Genomic DNA, 26,236 nt, shown 5'->3' on the forward strand with positions numbered 1-26,236 from the left:
TTCAACCAGCTTAATGAAAAACGTGAGTGGAAAAGTGGGTACCTGGTTTGAGGACAGCTTTGTGAGCTGCTTTGGAGGAGTCATCTTCTCTGCTGGTAGATGTTGGAGACGTTATGTGTTCTGTCACCTCTCATGTGCTTCTCATGGCAGCAGGACGGCCAGTTGTGGGTTCTGCCAGAGCAGAGGAATTTGAGGAGCTCGGTGCTTGTTGCTGGACTATGCCTTGTACTAACTTCAGGAGCAAGAGCTCATGGCAGTCTGGTTTTGAATTTGTAACTTGTTCAGGGTACATCTCTTAATGCTGTTGTTAGTCTATTAACACTGAGAACTGAAGAAGTAGCTTATTTTTATACAGGAGAAGTCACCTCCTGAAAAATACAGCATTGGTATCATCCATGAGAACTCTGTGGCTCCTCAGTGGTGTTTTGGAGAAGGAATTTAGCAAATCTCCCTTGGTGTTAATACAGGGAAGTGGACACCTGATGTCCAGTAACCTTTGACACTATTTCTCTTCATGCTCATCTGTTGCTGGCAAATGTTGTCTTGACTGAAATCTCTGGATGTGCAGCTGCAGGCACAGTGACAGTCATACCCAGCACGTTCGCAATGCTTACTGCAGTAGACAAGTACTGACTATGGTGACGTTCCTCAGAATCCATGGATGCTCGCACAGCTTGCAGATACCACCAGAGCAGCTAGAATTTCAGTTTGTAAGCATCCCCAGAGTGATACAAAGGCAGGACTTAACTCTTTAAAGTTAGTTTTGTGTCCTGAAGCAAACTTGAGCAAATTATGGGACTATGCTACTGATGTAAGCAGTGTGATTTTCTGATCTCTCCCAAGAACTTGATAGCTTTACCCAAACCCAAAATAAATGGGCTTCATTAAACCATTTTGAAGTAGCTCATAAGAGATATGGCTGTCCTGTATTACTGGAAGATTAAACAGGGCACTACGTGATTATAAACACTGAGTGAATTTCTCCGTAGTTGTTCGATGACATCATGGGCTTCCACTAAGCAACTTAAAACCAAACCAAAACCTAAACTATATAACAAAAAGTGATTGTTTGAATATTGCTGATGATTTATTTTTTTCCCCCCCCCCATGCAAACCAGGTGAAAACTCCAAGTCTGAAGAGCATTTACATAGTAGATATTTTTAGGATAACCTATAGCTTTTTTTTCTTTTATTTTTTTATTTTTTTTTCTTAATGGTGTCTTCAGGAAATTAACAAAACCTTATCTGGCTAGTTAATACTTCAACATCTAAGTCTAAAATTAAGTTATGTATTTACTGCTAGCAAAGTCTCTGTGGAAGGTTTGCTTCAATGATCTGTTCAGGCAGCTTTTATGTTGCCTCTTCTACAGTGAAAGCATATTCAAGGATGCCTTTGTTTCGGCAGCGTTTCGTTTAGCTTTCATTCTTATTTCATGAGAATCACACAAAGCTCTTTTAGAGACAGCCTGTTGTACTTTAAAACAGGAATGATTATGAAATAGTTTTCAATTAGTAGAATATGTTATGTATAGTTGTACTTGAAAAGAGTGTTCAGGAAATACATCTTTAAACACCCTTTTTTTCCCCCCCATATTTACTAATTAAGCTATTTAAGCAAATTTTTCTTTTAAATAGAAAAAAAGGTGAGAATGTGTGTTTTGGGGTTACGAGTTGAATTGTAGTTGCAGGTGTATTACCATGGAAATATTCCAGGTGACTGCAAGCAGTGGCTTCTAGGTGCTGATGGTGACCAGGTTGTTGCTATAAGCAGGGTGTTGTGTTATCATTGTGTAGTTTCAGTATGATGCTTCAGAAATGTGGGTGGTTTTCGTGTCTAGGTTTTTAATGTTAGGGTATTTTGGATTCTTTTCCATTTGCGAGAATGATTTAGGGTGATACATAGCATCTGTGTACCTTTGTTGCCTAGAGGAAATTCATTCTCTAGAGGATTTATTAGTGAGATCTTATCAGAATAGACACTTTGTACTTCAGGAGAACAATTTGTCCTCTTAACATATAGGGGTATGATACAGAGAAGTATTTATGTTTTGAAGAGACTGCCTTTGAAGACATGAAAAACAGGTTGAAAGGAAGTAAAAATGAAGCCCACCTGACTTGCTGGTGAAATATTGGAGGAAAATGATCTGTTAGAAATCAGATAAGATCATTACTAATGAAGGGAGTTGAAGCATGTATTTCCATTGAATATAACAACCGCTGAGGCTGATAAATAGGTTTTCCCTCCAAACACTTCATCTGCTTTTACAAAACATCAGTGTTACATAGTCCAAGTACCCACGAAGCCTAAAATCTTAGCTGAATTTGCCTTCTACCTTTGTTTGATTCCAAATGTTTTTAAGAGAGTGTAAATCTGTGTGCCTTACTCTGTATTTGCTACTAATGACTTTGACCTTTTAAATCTTTTTGGGTCTTAGCTTCCACATGTATAAAACATAAGAAGAAACTTCCTACCATACTTGGGTAGTAAGAAGACCAATTGTTTCCTGTCAGATTCTGTAAGGAGAATTGTTTTTTTTCTCTCTTAATATTAGTATATTTGCCAGTAGCTTCTTTTGTTTCAAAGCATGATCCTGTAAATAAAGACAGCTTTATTTTTGGAGTACAAATCTGTTAGCTGAACTGTAGTGATTTCCACCTTAAGGGGTGATGGAAGCTTATTGCCTATTTAATGCAATTTTCATTAATACCTCAGAGTAAGGAACAGGTTTCATTTTGGGGAGGGAAAACAAAGTCCAGGAAAAAAACCCCAAACAACAGATTGAGTAGTTGCTTTGCATTAAAGCATAGCAAACAGAGCTGTACTTTGCATCTCTTCCTTGTAGCAAACTGTGCATGTGACTGGCCTCACCGAAAACTCACAGCGTTGTATGGCACCTTGACTACTCCTGACTGTCCAAAAAGATGCCAATAGCCCGGCATGGCAACAGCCTGGTAGTCGGTGGGTCCAGCAACAGCATCCCTGGCATTCTGTTTTCCTCACCTTACGTTGCTACTGAGCTCTGGATTAAAAGTCCACTGTTTTCTTATTTCCACCTTCCCCCCCCCACCTTTTCCTTCATGAAAAAGGACTGAGTTGTAAAAAAATGAGAATTAAGATTTGTTTCCAAAGTGGTGTTAGCCTGTACTCACAGCAGCACCATTCACTGGCTTTGTTTCTCCATTTTGTTTCAGAGAAGCATAATCCACAGGGTGTTTTGTTTGCAACAGGTCTGTGCAAATGTAGGCTAAAGGGCACTTCTGGCTGGTCTATTCAATCTTTTGCCACCGATACAACCAAACCGTATTTTGACATGAGGAAAAGCATCCTGCTGTAGGGGAAGACAGGCGGAGAGCAGGAGTGGGCAGGAGGATGCACAATCTACTGATGGACATCAGCTCTCTCCTTGCGTCAACAACAGGCTCCCACAGCAGTTGAATGTGTGCCTAGGATAATGAAATGTTTGTCAGCATACCCTTAATTCAAAGTCGATATCTATTTTCTTGAGAGAATAGCCTTTTACTGATCTTACAGAATTTGGCAGGCTGAGTTTGACAAGCTGTTGTTTAGAATAAGCAACAGAGGTCAAACAAGGATGAGAGATTCCCTTGGAAGAAGTTAAATGCTGCACTGTACCTGTGTGTTTATTTTTAGAGTGAAATTGCTTTATGACTTCCTAATGAGCTTAACAATTGACAAGGATTTAACTGTCTCTGGAAATACCCTGAACACTGAGACATGTCCCATTAGCTTTTCTGAAATAAAACAGACAAAACAGTAGCAAAAAAAATCAGCCAGTGTGCTATTTACCTATCTGATTAGAATCGCTATCCGCCTAGTTAATATTCATAGGAAAGAAAGCTTCTGTTTAAGGGTACCCTATGTGTCCTTATTGAAGGTAAATGTAAAGAAATGCCAGGAAATATCCTGCCTTATGTTTTGAATTGTCAGGAGGAACGGAGCCACTACCATGTCATGGTTGGTTGTGCTGCTCTCATATTCAATTCACTGATGAACAGTCAGCTTGAGTGTCCTGAGCAATGTGCTTTAGAATAACCAGAAATATGAGCCATTTATCAGTGAACAGTGGTATTGCTGAGTGTCAGTGCAGTTCAAAATGTGGTTTTAACAGCAAATTTCTTATAGAGGCCAGTCATGCCTTTTATGTACAATGCAAATAATCCTTGTTTGGGGCTATGATATTTTCAAGACTCACAGAAATATCTATAAGCTTTTCTAATGAGATGCTGAGATATTGTCCTTACCCATTTTGTAGTCTCTTCAGTCATCCTAAAACCAAAAGCAAATGAAGAATCCCAAGAGAAGCTCCTTCAGCAGATGAAGATTAATCAGTATGTCCAGCATTGACAGCCTTGTCCTTTCTCCTTTTCTTTCTCAACCTTAGATCTAAAAGAGATGGTGACAACAGGGCTACTGATAACTGCAAGAAATCTGTGTTCATGTGAACATCAGCCATTCTTCATTAAAAAGGAAAAATGGGAGTTAAAATAATTGTCAAATCTGAGTCAAATACCGTTTTAAGCATTGTGAAAGTCACCGTGTGCTGCTGATTGCTTCGCCGTAATATTGTTGATAATTTTTTTCATAAATTTGTGTTCTCCATCTATTTGCCTTGTTGGAGCACATGCATTAACATATCTATTGATATGGTGTCAGGCTGCTTTCTGTCATTAGATTTGTGTCACCATAATGAAATTTAAAGGCAATATTAAAGCTTAAAGGAAAGATGAAGGTTACTTTGAAAAATTAATTCTGAAGTTCAGTGAAATTAAGGTATGTGGGCAACCTTGCCACCACTTGTCATTTTATGAACTGATGTGTCTGAAGAAGAGAGGTGGTGGGTTTTGGATGTAAATGACTAATGGACATCTTGGAAAAACTGGACTATAATCACTTTGAAAATCAGCAAACCTTAAAACATCAGTTTAATGTTGTACTTTCTATGGGACCATTGAACAAACAGAACATTTTATTTAAAGAATAGTGAAAAAGGGAAGGGGACTTGATAGATTTTGTAACGCAGGATGCCAGATGAAACAGTCACTAGAGATTTAAGTACTCTTGTTTGTTTTCTTAATAGTACAGGATCTAAAATTATTGAAGACTGATGTTGATAATTTAATTCTTTCTGATGCTGGAAGTGGGATTGTTTCCATGATCATGTAAGTCCCTGAAGGCTTCCACTGTTGCAGCAGCTTTTACTTGCTCTTTGTGCCATGAGTATTGCCCATTAACTGGCCAAGTGCCTCTCTAGGTTATTACCTTGAGAGGTAGCTTTAAAGGGGAAATGCAATATTTACAAGGTACTAAAATAACTTGTAGAACTTGCCAGACAATTTCCACAAGTACATACATCTATTACTTGCTTAAAATGCATTCATTGCCTATTTTTTTTTTTTTTTTTTTTTTTTTTTTTTTTTTTTTTTGTCGTTTTCCTCTCAGGACTCTATTAAGTGGCTTCCCAAGTCTCCTAAACTGTACAGTGGCCATAACTGGAGCTCCCAGGGCTCTCGCTGGGCCTCACTGAAAGGAAAGGAAAGTTTCCGTGGTGGTAACCTGTACAAATTCAGCTCTGCTAATGGAAAATGGAGAGAAGGAAGAATCAGTCCTGAGCAAGAAGCGGAGGAGCTGGAGGATCCTGATGAGGATGTAGGTAGTCTCCTTGAAGTGAGGAGAGACAATGTTGTGTGTCTGTCAAGAAACAACCATCTGCTCACAGTGCTGTTATCCTGCCGAGCACTTCGGGTTAGTGGGAGGCTGCACTACCTGTGCTTTCACGTCCTCACTTGTGCAGAGGGTACAGAACCGTGTTCAATATTTTATTCCTTTACTTTGTTTGCAATTAAACAGTCCATCCAAGAGTACTTTGCTTGCAATTGAACTGCCCCAAGAGTACAGTGCAACTTGCAGGTTGAGTGACCTGCCCAATGAAGAGATACATATGTTTTTTATTTTACTCCTACTTATATCCTTAGTTACCAACATCTCTTCATCCCTTTCAGGGAGGCAGATTGTTAGCAGCGATTGAAGCTCAGTGTCTCCCAGGTACTGGCTGGTAGAAAAGTGAGGTTGCAGTGCTGCTCGACTGTATGTTTAGTTTTGGGTTGTGCTGTTCCAGGTACTGACATCCAGGAAACCCTGCACACTGTGGTTTTTCTAGCCTGAACCTACCAGCTGTCTGTTACCTGTGAGACAGCTTGACTGTTTTCTCAGTCATAGCCTGGAAACAGGAGGTTGTGATTGCATCTCACAGCCTGTCCCTTTCAGGGCATTGCTTACTAGTCTTTCCTCCAGATGTTTGCTGAGAGTTGAGGGAGGAACTGGGGTTCCTGCTCCTCTGCCAGGACCTCCTCTTCCTCCTTCTCCCTTGACTGCTGCTGATGTGCCCCATCCTTCAACCCTTGCTCCTGGCCTTTCTCCCTGGCACCTATGGCACCCCAGCACCGCTGAGGGGTCCAGGTTACTCAACACAGGGCTGTCAAAGAGGAATCTCCCATATGAGAAAAAAAAAAGATAATGGAAGTTTTATGTGAGTTAAAGCTAAACAAATTCCCTTTTAAGTGAAAACAGGAGGCAATCATGTCTTGCTTGTTCTCCCTGGTATTGACAATGCTTCCTTCTATCCCAACCATGAAGAGATTTTGGGAAAGCTCCAATATAGATTGAAAAATAGTGTTGAGTGAGGTTTCTGCACAGCTGCTCACGGTAATGCCACTGTCTTTTATTTTTGGTATTAAACTTGCAAGCTTAGGAAGACATTTTTGGGACTTATTTTCAAAGATGTTGGCCATTGTTTGCTGCATCATTTTAGTGCCAACAGAAGACACAAGGATTATGGTAATATGAACATCTGAATAAACCTTAACCATCAAATTAAGGAGGAAATTTCAGCTAAATATGAGTAAAGCATCCATAAAATCTGAACAGAATTTGGAGATCTTCGCTGAATTCCATTTAACCACCTTGCTAAGCAAAACTGGTAACTGGAAAATTTAATTGTGTTTTGCCGTCAAACTTGTCTGAAGCTTTAATTGTTTGGTGGATGTGTTTTAATTGTGTATTTCTCTTTTCAAGCTGTTGTGGTTTAGCTAAGCATAGGGTGACATTATCAGTTCCTTGCTACATCTCAGGATAGGTACAGTCTAGCGTCATGTGTCAAGGCGTTCCTTGGAGTGCCTCACTTCTGAGTCTCCACTTCCAGTGGACCCCTAAGTCACTGGGTTGTTAGCAAGTTTGCAAGTCCCCACTCGCTGATGTTTGCAACTAAGTAAAGTCAATTCAATTATTTTTTTCAGTAAGACATTTAAACAAAATCTTCTCTTAGAGCCATACATGCAATGTGGGGGCTTGCGTTCCCTCTCACACCTGTGCTCCCAAATATAGAAGGTGAGCAGGAGGCTGCCCAAAATGTCCCATTCCCATGCCTCATCCTTTTCATAGGCATTGCAGGATTTAGTTGGGTATATATGAGTTATATGTGTTTGGGTGGGCCAAGGGATCTAGAGAAAGGTTGTATGAATCACAGAATCACAGAGTGGTTGGGGTTGGAAGGGACTTCTGGAGATCATCTAGTCCGACCCACCTGCTAAAGCAGGTTCACCCAGAGCAGATCGCCCAGGAATGTGTCCATGTGGGTCTTGAATGTCTCCAGAGAAGGAAACTCCACAACCTCTCTGGGCAGCCTGTTCCAGTGCTCTGTCACCCTCAAAGTAAAGATGTTTTTCCTCATATTCAGATGGAACCTTCTATGCTTCAGTCTGTGCCCGTTACCCCTCATCTTATCCTTTGGGTCCCCTGAAAGGAGTCTGGCCTGTCCTCTCACTTTTCCCATAATTTCCACCTCTATGTTTAAGGAAAACCAGCCCAGAGAAATAATGGTGAAAAAAAGATACTTCTGTACATTCCCTTCAAAGTTGCAGTTTTGTCTTCAATGAGACAAATCCTAATGTACAGCAATGTGACAGAGAGGAACAAACCCAATTTACCATGAGTAGTGTCTGGGTATCGGATAGGTATTCCCCTTGCTGTCATCGTGTTTACCTTTTTCTCTTTAACCCCTAGGAACCAATTTCCAAGTTTTCTGGCAGCCTTTTTGATACCAATGATAGCATAAGAGATCAAAGAAATACCAGAACATCTCTTCAAGAAAAGCACAAGTCAGCAACGAAAGGGAAGGCTCTTCCAGGGACTAACACCAAGGCACAGCCCCCTGTCTCAGCAGCAGGCGGCCTCCCTGGTGAAAGCAGCCGGTTCTCGGAGGAATCGCGAGCAGCAGATGTGCCGCAGCCCCCGCTGAAGGTACCAAACTGCTGGGGGGCTGGACTCACTGATGGGGGGGTCTGTGTGTCTGTGGGGAAGTCTATGTATCCATGGGGAAGTCTGCTTCTTGTGCAAGGCAATTTATGAAAGATGCAAAGAAGGGGGAATATTGCATGGTAGATATTGTGAGACCTACTTTTCACAGAGTATAAACTGAGGTTTGTCCTTACTCCCACTGGCTTATATGGAAGAAGAATTTTCCATTAGAAAAAAATAATCTTTGTAGCCATTTGATACTGTCTCATTTTGTATATCCGGCTTTGGACTATTTTAAGATTAAGCCAAGGGTGTGTGCAGGTGGGCTCTCAGCTAAGCCTTCCCTTAGTCTGTGGTTAAGGAGCACTGGCGTAGCCTTACCCTCATGGTGTGAGAAACCCACTGTCCTATGAACAGGGATGGGAATGTTCAGATGGAAATTTGTCAGTGAGAACTGCAAGATTTGGGCTGAGTTTTATAGAGAAAGCTATATTCTGAACTCAGAATGTATCCCATCCTCGCCTGCTTTGGAATCTCAGATGAGAATGTTAAATGAGCAAGAGTAGCTGAATAATTTTGTTATATTTCGTAACGCAGCTGTGTTGAAATATTCTGAATTATAAGATATAACGAGTTATTCAAGCTTGAATTGTCTTAGAGCCTTGAAGCAAATCAATGTAAATAAGAGCATTTTGCTATTGTGATAAGATGAAATGCAATTTGCATTCAGATTCAACTACACTGTGGCAAGGTGTTCCTTAAATTTAATGGGCTTGTTTTTTTAGCAGTTAGAAAATTGTTATTTACTACCAAGCATATTATATACTAAAGAAAAAACAAAACAAAAACCAAAACATGAACTGTGGGGAATAATTCTTAAATGTAAGCTGTCTTTGGAGCTTGAAATTTTTTTTTATTTGGCCTTTGAGAATTATGTAGATTCAAAAAATTATTTAAGATTCTGAGCAGTTGTACTAAATTATTTCCAATAGTAGCAGGAGGGGAATAAGCTAGATAGGTTACGATTTTTGCTACTTTTATGAAGCTTCCTGATACTTTAGCTTTTAAGCCAGTGGTTAGAGTACTGTCAAATCTTTTGATGAAGCAACACATACAGACAGAAAGCCTGTTTAAAGAAAAGAAAATTACTGTAATATTGCTCAATTCAGTTGACCATTCTCAGAAGAGTTGAGAGTAAGCAAATCAAATGATGAAGCTCCAAAGCAAAGGTTTTTCATAAGCTCATTAAAAAAGTTTTACTTTTCACTGCTTCTATGTACTGGTGAAATAATGCATTCTTGGTGTTTTTCAAGAGGATAGACTAGTCTTGCATGCAGCTGTGTTGAAGCATAGCACCACTTTAGTCTGGGCTGAGCTCTATAGGGGCATATCTGCTGGTGTTCAGAGTGGGAAGTAGATTTTCATTGCTCATGTAATTAATAGGCACTGTTTTTGATTAATCAGGCCACTTATCCATTATAATTCTTTTCCAGATAACCATTACTGTGTGCAGTCAAATGGGCAGTCTTGGTATTAGCATTGCTGGTGGAAAGGGCTCATCTCCATGTAAAGACAATGATGAGGTGCATTTCATTACTCAAAATTTATCTAATAATTGTTAGAGAGACACTAATTAACAGATCTTTGAAGCTATTGTGTTTTGTTGTTTTCTTTCTGAGTTTGTCCTCAATGTTACCTCACTGTCTTAGTAGTACATCTAACAAGGGGAAACATGGGTAACTTATTTCCCAAAGTAAAAGCCAGCAGTAGATTTTGATGGGGAAGCTCCTGGAGGGGTGATTTTGGACAGATGTAAACTCAAAGTAAACCAATGATTTTCCGAAGACAGGCTCATGGCTGAAACACCATTGTCTAGTTTCTACTTTCTGCTTTGATTTGGGGTCACTCCCCTGGCAATCCACATGCCCCTCCCATACCATTTACTCATTCCCAGGAGCTAACTTGTTTTAAGAAAAGTATTTCTCACACCTTCTCACTTAATTATAATTTAAATAAATCTTCGTTTCCCAGTCTGTCTCCCGTGGCACAGTGTAAACAATGAATGACTTTTGTTCCTTGTATGTGTCAGCCATGGAGGCTTTCTTTTTTTCTTGCTAACGTGCTAAGACACTTAGTTCTTATTTTAATAGAGGCAGTAGAACAAAAAGTCTTGAAAATCAATTACTTCCCTTTTACTTTTTACATCTAAGAACAATGGAAGAAACTGTGTCAGGTGTGAAACTTGTCTTTTGTGTTACCAGGGAATCACGATTACGCGGCTGCCGAAGGATGGTCCAGCAGACTTGGCTGGGGTACAAGCAGGAGACAGAGTGACAGAGGTAGATGAGTTGTTTGTTGATGTAGAAGGTGTTTTCTTGTTGTTATCTTTAAATCAAATCACTCAGAGTTGGGGACTTTGAGATCTAGATCTAGGCTTGCCTTAGCTTTTTAGATACTTCCCAAACTATGTTATAGAGTAATTATAATGATATTAAATTGCTGTATTCCTTTTTATTTTATTCTAGTTTTCAGATCTTTATGTTCAAAGTACTTAACAAAATATTATTCACTTAAATGGCTGATTTGTAAATGAAAATAATGGTATTACTCAGCAATTTTGTAAGCACAAATGGAGTTGTACTTGGTCCAAGAAGCTTTGTTATGTCATTGTGTTAGATTTACTAGATGAGTTTATTGCAGTTGCAAAGAAATACAAACTAGATGAACTTGTTTCTCCAAGGTATTTTTTGGTTGGCAGAGAACAGCTCTAAGTAATTGCCCTGATGGAGGCTTCCAGTAGCAAGTGACAAATGTGCCTATTGGGATGCGCCATCCCAAGCCTTGTCTTTCCGGTTCATAATTTTTTTCATTTCCTGTTCTCTGAAGTTGTTGTTTATACTTGCTTAAATTAATCATTTTTACTTCAGCATGCTCCTTCTGAATTAAGGTAGGATAGAGCAAGCAATATTTTATGTCTATTAAATTGCCAGGAATGAGGATATAACCTATATTAGCCAAAGACCAATTAATGATAAATTACTCTACTAATTTTGTAAACCTACGCTATAGACAATCCACAATCCACATCTAGAAATTGGTTTAACATTTTTAAAAAGTTAATTACAGATGAAATTTTACTTTTTACAATTTACCTTTTACATTTTATTTTTTATCTTTTATGAAAGGATCATCCTTAATCTTTGTATTTTAATGGATGTGAGAGAATTTAAATAATTCTTTAGATATTTCACATAATCAGATCATCGGGGGAAAAAAATCAGGATTTTTAGTTGCTGTACCTTTGACTTTTGACCAGAATTCCTAGTAAAGTCAGTATCTTAAAAATCAACCAGTTTTCTCGGGTTCCTCCATGAAGCTACAATTCATTGTTATTTTGGGGGCTATTTGAAATATACTACCTACTAATGTTTGATCATTTAATGAATAGTGAAACAAATAAAGAGAAGAAATTTCTGTTCCATGCTGTTCCATCCTGCTGTTATCTTACAGGTAGTTATACTTTTCTTGTCTACCACAAGATGGCAGAATCATTCATCTATTTAAAGAAAGTAGGAAAAAACATCTCTGCTTTTTGTATGTGTGGGAAACGAAAAGGAATTAATGCATTCAGGTGTGCTATAGGAATCCCGATGTTTTGACCACAGGACTAATCTGTGTGCAAATAAGCAGCCTTTTCTCTTGATATGATGTTACAAATTCCTATTCTTCAACTGACCATTTCAACAGTTCAGATGTACAATGTGCCCATCAAAAATGAGGAATGGCAAGCATTGCAATTCTATTTGCTCTTGTTGTGCAACCATATGTAACAATAGGGCCAGGCATTTGTATACTAACCTGAGAGGGAGGGAATTGCTCTTCTTAAACAGCATTCAGAATGAAAATAAGTGTTTCTGTTTTGTTGTGTTTTTTTATTTTATTTTATTTATTTTTTTTTTCTTTCTTAAGGCATCCCTCGTTTCAGAACCTGAAGCCCTTGATGCTTGTCCTACTGAAGCTTCATCCAAGGGCAGCCCCTTCCCGACAGTAAACCACATCATAACAGTAAGTTAGATGGCCTCAGTGAGTAACAAGTCATGCCTAACTAAGTACTTTATGTTGTCTGTCATTAATGTTAGTAAAGATACTAAAGACTGGTAGAAAACTTGTGAGCAGCTGAGTAAAAGGAGAACATGTGTCAAAGATGAGTGACCCCACCATGTGTTTAATTGAATGTCACTGCAGCCAGGATGTGTCTTCTGGAGGAGGAGCTCATCTTCTGAATAAGCACCTGGGTAGCAGACCAGAGCTTTTGAAGCACTCTGGTTTGGGGGCTTTAAGGACAGTCTCCATTCCCTCCAACTTAAAGTGTTTATTCTGTTGTCTGGAATTCCTCTCTAGTTAAAGGAAAGAGCAGCATCTCCATGGTGCCTCTTTTAGGAGGAAGAGCTTGAGCTGCTACCTGGAGGAAACCATTTTTATCTTTTGACTGGGGGGAAACTTGCATGACAGACTAAGACTGCATGCCTGTATTTTAAGGTGACTGGTATCAGATGAGATTAAGCCTTACCACACATGTCATGGAAGAAAGTGGCTAAGCCCACAATGTGGCTTTTAGAAATCTGATTCACTTTTGTGAACTTCTGTAAAAGAATTCAGCTCTCTGGAGACCTAGCCCAGTCATAGTCATCTGCCTGCACACCTGAAATTGTGGCTTTGCTAGGAAGATACAATAAGATCAAGGTATCTGACTCATTAAGGTCAAAATGTGTTCTACTTGTATTATACCTGAAGTACCAGGAAGCAACAAATGTTTCTCCTACAGCAAATGCAGAGGAATGCTTTGTTTGATTCCTCTCCTTCCAGCCTTTTTTATCCTTTTCCACAAATATAACTCATAACCCAGCAAATGGCAAAAAATGAAAGTTTATTACATAAAAGACTATAATCAAAGGCTACATTCAATTTTTATTAACAATTTACATTTTTTTTAATATTGTGATTTGTTAGTTGACTGAAAAATAAGCAAACAGACCATGCAAATGTGGTTTCCTCTGATTTCCTCTGTGGATTACTGTTTAAGATGGGTTGAGCTTAAGCTGCAGCTTCTGTCTATGAGATGGACTAATAAAGGTTTTCTCTCCTGTGCAGTTGCTTAAAGAAACTTATTTTGAGGCCTCACATTTTCCAGTTGAAAGCACTTTCATAGCTCGTGGTTTGTTTTGTTTTGTTTAGTTTTTTTTCCAGCTCTAATTTATAGTTTTTTCTCACAGTCTCAACCCTCATTTCAAGAAGCACAAGGCTTCCTGTTAGAGGAATCACTGTTGAAAGGCTTGATTCACACATTGCTAGAGGCCTGGATCTGTTGCAGTAGTATCTGCAATAATCAAGAGGCAATAATCATTCTTTTATGTTCTACACCTCTCAGAAAATAATGCCTCCCTCTAAAGTTCTTCAGCTGTGAGGAGAGGAGGAGGCTGATTAGACCAAGCTACTCAGCTTAGAGCTTGGTGCACAGAAGGATTTGATGGGCTGATGATGTTCCCAGTGTCAAGAGTAGCTAATGTGCAAGTTCTTTCATTAAGAAATGTTTGTATTTCTGTGTGTGTTTTTGTTGTGTTTGTTTGTTTTTGTTTTGTTTGTTTTCAATAAAAATATTTTTTTCTGTAGCAAATTAACCTAGAGCAACATTCATCAGTCTTAGGGATCATGGGCTTTTGAGGAATATCCTGCTGACTCAGGAACTGGTCAGTGTTGTATCTGCTCTCACTCTGACTTTACTCTGGTGAAGTTCCTCTTATTCCTCAGTAATTCTGAGTAATCCTCTTATTCCTCAGTAATACCTGAAAAATGTTTTCAGCCTGGCTTCTTATGGAGGACGCACTTTGCAAGTTAAGATAAGCAGATGGCAGTAGGACCTTCGTGCGGAATCTTCTTCTTTGCTAGGAATCTAGGAATGTTTGTTTCCTTCATATTTCTGACTAGATTTCAAGAGGACATGTGTGCATCTACATCAAGGGAGGGGAAAAAGAGAAGTGTGGTGGCAAAGGAGCCAAAGGCTCCTTTGATTCTTCCTGCAAAAGATGAATTATGTGCTGGGTGGTGCCCACCTTCCGCCTCCCTCTCTTCCATGTCATCCCTGCTTCCTGGCCTCCAGCAAGTGCTCTGTCTTCATCTATTTATTTTTATTTAATTTCAATAAACATGCTCTTTGCAGATGCCACGTGTGATACTATTTGTATATTACTTGCTAGCCACAGCCCTCTAGCCATCTCTTGCCATTGCCCATCCCATCTCCAAGTATCATGCTCTGACGTTACAAAGGGTGATGCTGCTGCCAGATTCAGATTTCCTCTCTGTTCTCATGGTGGCTCTAACTTATTAGAAAAGGCTCATTTGAATTGTTAACTCATCCAGCCAAACTCAATTGCAAAGCCTTTGTGCCATCTTTAAGATTTCCTGACAGTGTGAATGATCAGTAATTAATTGGACAAACAATGAAAAGGTCTTTCACTCTGAGTCATTTATTTGCAAAGGAAAAACGAGAATTGCCCATGGTTTTAATTATGATTGAGTATTTTTTGAAATGTAGAGGCCCCAGTACTTTAATTACAATTAGATCCTTTTTTTACATACTGTATTTTATAGACTTATCTCAGTTATGCTAATCACACCTCAAAAATATGGAATCTGTTTATTTTACGTTGTTTAATATGTCTATATCAAAGTGAAAATATTTTAATTGAACTTAAACCAAGTATTTGGATTTTGAAACACTAATCTTAAAATAATAGTATCTATGTAAAGATGTTTATCAAAATATAATGGATTAGGACCACAACTGATATGGCTATCTACATGCAGACTGTGTGTAAAATATTGTATGTCTAACTACAGGGGAAAAAAAAAAATCAATGATACAAACATTGTCAATAGTGCCATATTCTGACTTTAACAGAAGGAACTTAAATTCTGGAGTCTTTATTTCCAGTTGTTTGTTTTTCTGTCTTCTGCCCTCCTTCCTTATTTCCTACTCATCCCCTCAAACACAGAACCAGCTCTGCACAATCTTTCTCCATCAAAAATATTTTCATTTAAGTACTGACTTAAATTGCCAATGGATTTTGTCTAACTGAATGTAGAATGTTGACAGGTTTAAGCATTAGTTCATGACGTGCATCATCATGTCATCCTCTTTGATCCATTTTTAGGGCCTATCAGCCTCTTGAGGATATTGTATACCTTGTAATTAATTTTGAATCCCTTAAATATTTTAATATATTATTTCACTTCAAATCTTATCATATCCTTTTCTTTAATTGCATGCTTTTGGCCTGGGAATTTCCTCAATTAAATTTTTTAAAATATAATTCACCAGGTATACAAGTGTCACTTGTATCGAGGAATATCAAGGAAGTCTAAAGAAAGAATTACCAATTAAAAGTGATTGTGTAAAATAAACTTAGAGTACTGAAAAAATTGGAAGAACTTCAAGCTAAAAATGTTTTGGTTGCTCTGTTAAAAATGCAGAGATGCCAAGTGTTCCTAAATATAGTGAGAAAACAGACAACTTCGGTGTACTAGAACTTGTAATGTATGGCAAAGTGAATTGCTTTTGTGCCTGCAGAAAGTAAGTGAGCATATACTGTGCTCCTAGAATGTGTAGGTTGCTGATTTTCTGCCTTTCTCCCATGTTGTTTAGATGTAAGTGATGAGAAACTTTATGTAGATGAGAACCATAGATCCATCTTCTTAATTTCCAGCTGATGTAGGCTTTTCAGGGAAGTCTTGATGCACTTACACCAGTTACAAATCTTCAGAAATCTAAGTATCAAACTCTTTCTCTATTCATCTGGGCAGGTCAGTTCTAGCCATGTCAGAAAATTGTAATAATACAACTTAAACATAATAATACATCTTTCTTGTTTCTTTAGTCATTATCATAGTTTCTCAATTTTAAAAGCAAAACCAGTAGAATACTCAGGTCAGAGAAGCACTATAAAGGACGACAACTAAACCGGGATTCAGAACGTCCCTATCATCAACATCAAAGAGAGATTTCTTCTGAAACTCATTTCAAACAACAACAACCTGGCTCACAGACAGTGTTTGATTGACCTGTGCCTATGATACCATATGATCTATTATTTCAGTCTTCAGGCTTTTTATGAAGAACTGCTTTATGTCTTCTCCAAAACATTTCATGGCTCTTAGTCTTGTCAGGTAAGGGTATTGTTATTTTTATGTAACTTTTTTATTCTGAAAAAGTAAGTTAGTTTTAGTAGTCAGGAGTCTGACTCCTCATGGCCTTGCATCTTGTGCAGGTTTACACACGCTTGCAAAGAAAGCCACACACAGCTTTGCTGGCTTAGCTAACCCTGCACTGATCGTCTGAGCTTCAGTGGAGTGTAAGAACCCATCTGCCACGTGATCTCTATCTTTATTTCATCTGCTGGTTTGATTCCACTTTTATCTAAGTAACTTGTTATTTCTGAGTCTGGATGAAAGATAAAAGGTATAGTTGTTAGGCAGCTTATTTTGTGAATTTGGGAGTAAGTTCCTGCTCCAAACAAATGCTTCTGTTTGCACAGTATATCTTTTTTCTTCTCTTCCTTTTAAGTAGTTTACACAGAGGACTCAGTCAGAATTGACTCACTTCAAACTTTACATTCTTGGATTCTGTAGAACTTATAGTAATGCTAAATGGGAAAAACCTTTTAAAAAAGAAAAGTCATTAATTGATCTTTTCAAGATACCATAGTCAAATACCTCAAAGTTAAAGAAAAAAAAAATCTACAAAGTAAACCCATATTGTAGTTTAACCCAGCAGGCAGATAAACACTACACAGCTGTTTTCTCACGCCCTCTCTCCCCCACAGTGGGATGGGGGAGAGAATTGGAAAAAAGTAAAACTCATGACTTGAGATAAAAACAGTTTAATAGGACTGCAAAAGAGGCAATGATAAAATATACAGAACAAGTGATACGCCTGCTGACTGATTGCCACCCCCCTTTCCAAGCAGTGGTTACCTCCCACCCCAGCCAGCTCCCCAAGTTTATATACTGAAAATGACATCATATGGTATGGAATATCCCCCTGGCCATTTTGGGTTAGCTGACCTGACTGTGCCCCCTCCCAGTTTCTTATGCATCTCCAGCCTCCTCATTGAAAAGACCTTGACTTGGTATAAATATTGATTAGCAACAACCAAAACATCAGTGTATTATCAACAAAATACAGCACCCCACCATCTACTAGGAAGCAAATTAACTCTAGCCAAGCCAAAAACAGGACAATCCATCATATGGTAGACAATACAAGCACTGCAGACAATATAAGCAAAAAATACATACAAGAGACAGACTCAAGCAAGGCACCTGGAACCATGCTGTAAGACATAGAATACTATTTGGGAATAAAAGAGGATAAATATTTGAACAACCATACAAATGATTGGCAACATCTGCCCTTGTGAACGGCGTCCTCACAGACGCTGCAAGAACTCAGCAGGGGAGGAGGCTGTACTGAATTCCTACAGGCGTTTTGGTACGACTGCTGCCTTTCAAGGGCGTGATGAGCTTTCTCCAAAATCAAAAGATTGGTAACTTGGGCTGTGGTAGCACTGCTTATGGAGGCAGTACCTTTGAAGTCTCCTGATGTGATCAAAGCAATGCATTTTCTTCAATGTTTTTGTAGCATCAGGCCATAAATGATTACACTGAAAGCGCTTAAATGAAAATCTGTGTATCAGGTTCCAGTGTCAGGGAAGTCACTATCCAGTGATACAGTAGAAGATGAAAGAATGGATCAAGGAGAATTTTCATAAGCATTTTGAATCATATAAAAGCCTCTTGTGTCTGAGGGCACTGAAGATATGACACGATGGACACTGACCTTTCATTTTTGTCTGCTATGAAATGTGGTTTGACTGAACTCCACCTTCCTTGGCTTGTGCATTACCCTTGGGAGGCACTGAACTGCCAGATAAGAACAGAAAGGAGCTTCTCTCTAAATGTGACAAGCCCAAATGTGATATATACTACACACTGGGAGACAGACAAAATATTCAAGGTGTTCTTTTGCTATCCCAATAACAAGTGGAGAAAATAGCCAGCTTTAAACATGGCCTCTAAAAGATATTGATATCAAGAGAATTCCCACAGAGGAAATTTTAGGGGAAGGCACCTGGAGTGGCACTTGTCTGGTGCGTAGAACCTCCAGTAAATCATGCTGAGCTGAATTAGATTTTGGAGCAGATCACCAGGCACAATGTGGGAAGAACAATGAGCTTGGGGAAGAGGGACAGGCTAGTAGGGTAGCTCCCACCACCCTTGTGGTCACCAGGCTGCTGCACACAAAACTGATGTAGCACATTCACAAACACAATGCCAAAGCTTAGGTGTATCTTTGGCAGTGCTGGAGAGCAGTGTGGCTGCTCCAAGCTTAAGGATGAACTGAATTACATGCTCCTCTCTCTCAGCCCTGAGCAGCAACAGGGGCTGGCAAAAGCTGGCTGCTCCTGGAGCGCAGCAGCCAGGGCCACCCCACTTTCCTTGTGCAGAGGTCTTCTGCTGCCCAGCGTAACGAGGTGCTGCATCCATGCCTGACCGTAGATTTATCTTCCCAAGCATGCAGGAGAGGTCTATACCTCTCTCTCCACCTGACCTCACAAACTCTGGAGTCTGGCTGCAGGTCTTGAAGATAGTGAAATAGCACTGTAACACATGGGGGAAAGTGATGCAGCCAGGGATTTACAGGGTGGGTTCTCCATAAAACACATGCAAGTGAAAATCTTCCTGATAACACCCGATATATAGGGAAGCTGTGTTGAATGCTCAAATAGAGTCGGCAAATTTTTCCAGCTGTGTACATGTGGCTGTGTGTTAGGTGATTGCCCCCTGCCCCAGCCACCTTCCCCTCCCCTGGCTGCCTTGTCCACTTCTGCTTGGTGGTGAGATTTCTTGTGGGTAGTAAATTCATAAGAAATTAATTAGATCTCTTTCTCCCATTTTAACTTGTATTTCCTGTATGTTTTATTTTGAAGAGAAGGTTGTCTGTTGTCGGTCTTCAAGAACAAAGCATCACATCACTTCAATTAAAAAAGCCAACAGATGCCAGCTTTGTCTGATCAGCCCATTCTCTGCTGTTCTTCTTAGATACATTTTGGCATTTCTTTTTAAAACTACTATTTAAAAATCCAGCTGTGTAACCTTTTTTTAGACATGACTAAATGCCCTTCTTCACTCCAAATTTGATGTATAGAATCATAGAGTCATAGAACAGCTTGGGTTGGAAAGCACCTTTAAGGGTCATCTAGTCCAATCACCTGCAATGAGCAGAGACATCTTCAACTAGATCAGGTTAGACAAATTTAGACAGTTTCTTTTATGAACAGAGTCATTATCAAATGCAGCCTTTTGCATGTAGCAAAAGCATGTTTTCATTGTTTAGTAAGAAGCCTGAATTTCCCATTAAGTCTAAAATAATATCGCCATCACTAGTGATGACAAAAAAGGTAAAATAAAGTATAAAATCAGAAAATTATTCATGAGGTTTACACAAACCCCTACAAATGCTCTCAGATAGGTAGGTTTTTTTCCCCTCTTTCCACCAGCTGTAAGGTACCAGCCTTAGTACTGGTATCAGTGAAGATCAGCTTTAAAGTAAAATTTCAAAAATATGTACTATTTCTGGATATGGAGTTGAAATAGCCACACTTTCCTATTACAGGTATTTTCTAGCTGGGGAATGTTTTCTTTAGAAGGTGATCTGTTTGAACTAGGGTTAAAAGTATGTCTGGTTTTCTTTCAAAAGCCCATCCAAATCCTTTTCCTCTGCCCCTGTTCTTTCAAACTTGGGCCTTTCATGTGTCTTATTGTTGTCTGATGTGTAGCCTCTTGCCCCAGCTCCTGGCCTTGCTCTCAGCCGTGCTGTCACTGCTGGTTACACCTTTCATGTGAAGCTCATGCTGTAGGCTTGACTCTCACCTTGGGAGCTTCCTCCTTCTGCTGAGATTGGAGTACAGACCTGTGGGGAGGGGGGGAAGGAAGAAAAAAAGATGATGTTTTTTTTTTTGTTTGGTTTTGGTTTTGAAAAGGTTATAAAAAGACATAATGAACTGTTCTTTGTGTACTGTTCTGTAACCTTTTGAACAAGCATTTTTATTAGAAGAAGAAAACGAAAGCACACATGTACAACTGGAAGTTAAAAATTATTGGATGTTAACCTGTTGGCAGGACATCTCATTTATCATGCTTTCAGAAGATGCTTTCAACTGGAGCATCATAGCTGGTTGTGGGTTTGTTCCTATCCTGTTGCAATATGAAAGAATTTTGCAGCCAACACCACAGCTGAATTTCCCCAGGTTATTCAGGCTGGTTTGTTCTACTACTTCTTGCAGTGAACTAGGGAGTCTTATGTCTGTGCTTCAGCTGAAGGACTCCAACTTTCAATGAAGGGTGGTAATGCCATTAAATGATAGTGTCTGAAATAATTTGATTTTCAGATGATTTAAAGGAAAATGAAATTTTTTAGTGAGTCTTTTTAGTGTCTGCAGCGTTAGGTGTTTATGTTGAAAAAGTATAAGGAAGACACAAACAGAGTAGTGAAAGAAATTCCCATAGTGAATGCACTGGTTTTGATACTGAACATATCCTTTGTTTTGCTTTGTTTGCTTTTTAGGCACTGAAAATATAATTTCAGGGAAAACAAAAGGAAAATAGTAACATGTTTCAAAGGATTAATCATACATTTTTCAGAAAAAATATTCTACATATTTTGATGGTTTGGGATTGACTGGTACTTCAGGTATTATTTTAATAATGAGTGCATGATGATGGAAAGTGAGTAGGAGGACTTTGTGATTTCAACAGAAATATTTTAAACAAGTTCAGACACTATTCATTAAAAAGTAGTGGAGTAAAACAATGGAACAGGGCAGAATCCTGGATAGTCTGTCCTCCTACACCAGTATCAACTTCTTCTTTTGAATTACTAGCAGAAGATGGAGATTCCACACCTTCCCACATGCTTTAGGCAAGTGACTCTTGAGCTCAGCTGCCTGTACTGGAAAGGTTTCTTTTGTTTCCATCCTAAATGGCTCTCTCTTGCCCTGTCCATAATGGCAAGTGGAAATAATTTGCTTCCTATTTTCTGTGACTTTTTTTTTGAACCTGAAATCCGTTCTCCTGTCGTCCTTTGGTTGTCACGTACCAAGAAATGTACATTCAAATATGAACATTAAAGAAAAGCTCCAAGAGCAAAGCTTCCCTTTTTAACAGAGTGAAGCTGCAGTCAATGAATATAAGCATGGAAATCTGAAAGCAAGAGTAGAAACCCCTGAGATTCTGGGAAGAGAAGCATGGGGTTTGAGTAACGGGTTGAACACAAGATAATGCAAGTTTAGAGTTGTTGAGTTTTATTACCTTTGTTGTTATTGTTTTGTTTGTTTGTTTGTTTGTTTGTTTTTTAAAAAAAACAACCTGGAAGAGGAAAGGAAGCTGATAAAGCTTAGTTTGTGATTTTCCTGGGAGCAGAGTGAATGTGAAGGCAGTGATGGAGAGTGCTGGGTTTCTAGGGGATAGTTCAGTGAGAATGGAAAGGCCACTGCGGTTAGAACTATGATGTGTTTTTATTACATACTTTATTTTTTTTCTTTTTTAGGAGATTAATTGTTAACTGTTGGTGCTAGGAGAGAGAAAGCAGAAGCCTGACTCTCTTTTCACTGAGTTAGATCTTGTACAAATGCGTATTCTACTACTTAATTTGGTTTGCTCTCAATCTACAGTTGTGTAGGTGGCATAATTCACAACCAAGACTCATTTTGTCATTGTTAGCTATGATTGAGCTGTGAAGAAATTACGGTTCCTCCACATCCCGTTGGGGTGGCAGGCGCGGGGCAGGACAATAGGCCACAGAGGAAGGAGCAGCAGTGGGTTTGGGGGCAGCAGCAGTGGGAGTTCACATGGGGTTTCAGAGGTAGAGCAGGCAGCAAGATGGGCTGAAAGCAGAGGGACAGTGGACATGGCTGTGCTTGGACTAGAATATTTTTTTGTTAGAGAAACTCAGCTGCGGGTCTCCAAAACAGCCTGAGTGGCTGTATGTGCAAGCTTTCACCCTCCTGGAGAGAATGCAGAGGGACCAGAGCTGCAGATCAGAGCTGATGCTCCACTCCCTGACTAAGGAAGTGGAGCACCTCTTTTATGAGGAAAGGCTGAAGGAGCTGGGTCTCTTTAGCTTGGAAAAGAGGAGACTGAGGGGTGATCTCATTAATGTTTATAAATATATAAAGGGTGAGTGTCATGAGGATAGAACCAGGCCCTTCTCAGTGCCAACCAATGATAAGACAAGGGGCAATGGGTATAAGTTGGAACACAGGAGGTTCCATTTAAATTTTAGAAGAAACTTCTTCACATTGTGGTTGATGGAGCACCGGAACAGACTGCCCAGGGGGGTTGTGGAGTCTCCTACTCTGGAGACATTCAAAACCCGCCTGGACGCCTTCCTTTGTAACCTCATCTAGGTGTTCCTGCTCCGACAGGGGGATTGGACTAGATGAACTTTTGAGGTCCCTTCCAATCCCTGACATTCTGTGAGCCCGGCCTCCTCCTAGGTTTCCAGCCTTAACAGCGGTGAGACACTGCTCAGCCTTCGCTGTAGAAAGTTGGTTGGTCATTTGGTGCTGGTTCCTTTTTACCTGCAGTAGCATGAAAGACTAGATGAAAGACTTCCCCCAGCACTATTTATTTAATGGAAGTGGTTGATAAAATTACTGTAGAAATGTTGGACAAACAAGAACCAGTGGGCAGACAGTCGTCCAACAGGGAGCCTCAGCAGGGGTGTTGGTAGGAGCATCGTGCTACCGGCAGGGACGGGGTGTCCTCTGGAGACTCTGCCACGGCTCAGGTGCCGGAGGTGTGCAAGCTGTCAGAGCATGGGCGTAGGAAAGAGTGTGTCATCAAGGATATGAGATGAAATTTTGGAAAAGTTGTGAAAGCCTAATTACAGCTTGCAGTGTATTGCACATAGAGAGAAATATGAAAGAATATTTGTATCAGAACTGAACGTCCTGTGGGATTCATTCCTCTAGCAATATTGTTACAATCTCAGATGTATATTTCTTTAAGATGTAGAGAATTAATTAAAAAAAGAAAAAAAAAAGGAGGACATTTTTTTTGAAGATAATTAAAATGAATAATGGTCTCTAAAACAAGTATTTCAAGGTGCCTAAAAAAAAATGTTTCCAAAGGACCTTTGTGCATTTATTAGTTTCAATTTGTAGGGTTATGCCTCACCAACAGCTTGATTATTTATTTTTTTTTCTATTTTCCATTTCATCACTTAAATTCAATTTGTGATTGTAAGACTTAGTCCCATCATTATATTTGAAAGACAGTATGCAAGAAAGATAGTATGCAAAAATCCGTCTCCAGAAGTAATGAAATGTTTGAAGAAAAGCTTTTTTAGATAATTGAATTTGACTCTTTCCAAGTGGGATCACTGGGGAGTAGAAACCATGATGATAAAGAGTATTTCAGTAAGTGACATTTAAAATTGCTAAGGGCTATTCTTCAAAAGGAAAAAAAAAACCCACCGGTGACTCTTTCTGCATACTCGCTAGTGCAATGGATGCCTGGTCTTGGGGAAACGTGTACATGTCTGGTTTTGAGTGACACAGAATGCAAGGAAAGGTCTTCCCTGAGCTTTGAACAAACAGCTCAGTGTAACACAAAGCCTGGTCCTGGATATTTCTGCAGGTAACTTCAGAGAGGGCACAGACCTCCACACTAGTCTTTGAGGTGGCAGAATTTCAATATATGACCCAGTGCACTACCTGGATTTATAGGGTGTGCATTTGCTGTAGTACAAAGCATCTGGCTGCTGGTTGTTGTTAAGAAAGAAACCCCTTTTAACAAAGCACAGAGCCAAGAGAAACATCCAGTGCGTGAAAATTTATAAATGCTGACAGGTGTGCATGGCAGAAGCAAATTTTCCCAGGAGCTGTGAGCCTGGCCAGAGATTAGGATCTATATAGATTGTTTAAGGCTTCCAGAAATGAGTCCTTCTTAGTCTAAGCAAGAGCTTATAATGGGTGAGATTCGTCTCTAGACTGACACCTGCAGTTTGGTATCTGCGGGTACTGTGCCTGCTCGTGAGCCAGGGGGGTGTCAGGCCCCCCAATAGTCAGAGGAGTCAGAGCTACTGCAGTTTGTGAAATCTGGGGAATAACTAATTTTAATTCACTGCAGGAACCTGTTGGCTGTCTAGCTGAACAGCCACGAAGCATCTATGTGTTTGTGTAATTTCCTAAATCAAATCATGTACAGCAAGGAAATAATATATACATGATTGAATTGTGTGGTGTCAACATTAAACACTCTTATAAAGTGTGAAGAAATGCATTAAAGTAGCTGATAAATAAGAAATACTACCTTTCTTGAAAATATTCAGACTGCTGGTAGGATGGACTTTTTATTCGTTACACGTTATTATATTAGCTGCTTGTTAGATATACTGACTTATATCTGTTTTCATTAATTGTTAATCTTTATTGAAAATTAGTAAAAAGCAGGATGACTTTGTGCATGAGAGTTAAATTTGTAACAATTCACTCATTGAAACAAACCATTACTGATTTACTATTTGCCTAGACATAAAGAACATGACATTCTTCTCTTTTCTTGGTTACAGCATTTAAATTCATTTTAAAACATTACAACATAGTTCTAAAAGAACACAAAGTTTTGGGCCAAAAAATGGTTCTGAATCAACTCCATATATGCATATTTATTAACTAATGAATTTGCACATTAATATTTTGTCTTAATGTTTCCCTTAAATACATTTTGTCAGTAAAAAAGCCCAAATACGCAATCTTTCAAAGATCAATAATTTATATGCTTTATGGTCCTTAATTAATCATTGCTCTCGGGTGCATGAATTTAATAAATAATGAAGTTAAAAAGTAGGTGTATATTTTTCATATTTATTTGTCATTACTTTTAAAATATCTTTATATCTTTTTTTTTTCCTATGGATTTTTTTTATTATTATTATTAGCTAATGAGACAATTAAGCAATTTATCTCAACTTTACTTTAATTATCAATGCAATTTTCAGCATAGAACAGTTCACCTGTCAGGAAGCCCAGCAGTGTTACATCTCTCCCATGTTTTTTTTATCACCTGCTTCCCCCATACCTTTAAAGAATCCCCTTTAGACTCGTCCCTGCTCCTGATCTGACTCTTTTCTCTGCAATCTTTTGCACCTTGCTGAAGATACCTCGGATAATCCTCACACGCCCATCCACTTCTGATGAAGATACCGACCAGTTGCCCCCAGACCCAGATGACTTTGAGCCCGAGGAGCCCAACAGCGCAGAAGGTCATGGCTATTCGGACTGTTTGAACAGTGCTTTTTATCCTCCTTAATAAAGTACTTTTCAGGAAAGAGTTCACTGTGGTTTTCTTTCCCCTTGTTCGGTTACGTTTAATGCAGTACTGGAACCACTATGCCTTCATTGTAGGGAAAACCGTGACACAGAGGATGGATTTGAGCTGGGAGAGCAGAACCCGTGTTTGTATTTCTTTGCCTTGAACTTTCCTTTGGCCACAACTTGTGCACTTGAAACAAAATGCGCTGGGTGAGGTTACGTGAATGTCACCATGTGTTTCAATAGCCATTTGTAAGGGTGTCCTACAGCACTTAAATGCAATGGTGAAAAGAGCAGGTAATTTTTTTTCAGAAGGTACTTCACCCATTTGGAAACACACTGAAAACAATTGTATAGTTTGGTGTTTGTTTGTTTGTTTGTTTTTAAATCTTGTGTCTGTGTTTTGTCTGTATAGCTCACCCTTTTGTCTACCCCCAGGTTCCTTTGAACTGTCCCTCTTAATGTTGTTTTCTATGAGAATAAAAAAATC

General features: G+C 39.2%; 1 protein-coding gene across 1 annotated transcript; it reads left to right on the forward strand.

Annotated features, from left to right (window-relative positions):
• Window positions 1-4,880: 4,880 nt before the first annotated feature.
• Window positions 4,881-25,763, forward strand: LOC110362029 (protein scribble homolog). Its single transcript, XM_065055307.1, has 7 exons — window positions 4,881-4,952; window positions 5,462-5,668; window positions 8,081-8,317; window positions 9,808-9,897; window positions 10,576-10,653; window positions 12,284-12,379; window positions 25,592-25,763. Exons 1-7 carry the CDS (start codon window positions 4,881-4,883, stop codon window positions 25,742-25,744), a joined length of 933 nt encoding a protein of 310 aa, XP_064911379.1. The 3' UTR covers window positions 25,745-25,763.
• The last annotated feature ends 473 nt before the right edge of the window (window positions 25,764-26,236 follow it).

Source organism: Columba livia, chromosome 3, assembly GCF_036013475.1.
Source record: "Columba livia isolate bColLiv1 breed racing homer chromosome 3, bColLiv1.pat.W.v2, whole genome shotgun sequence".
Classification (NCBI taxonomy): Eukaryota; Metazoa; Chordata; class Aves; order Columbiformes; family Columbidae; genus Columba; species Columba livia.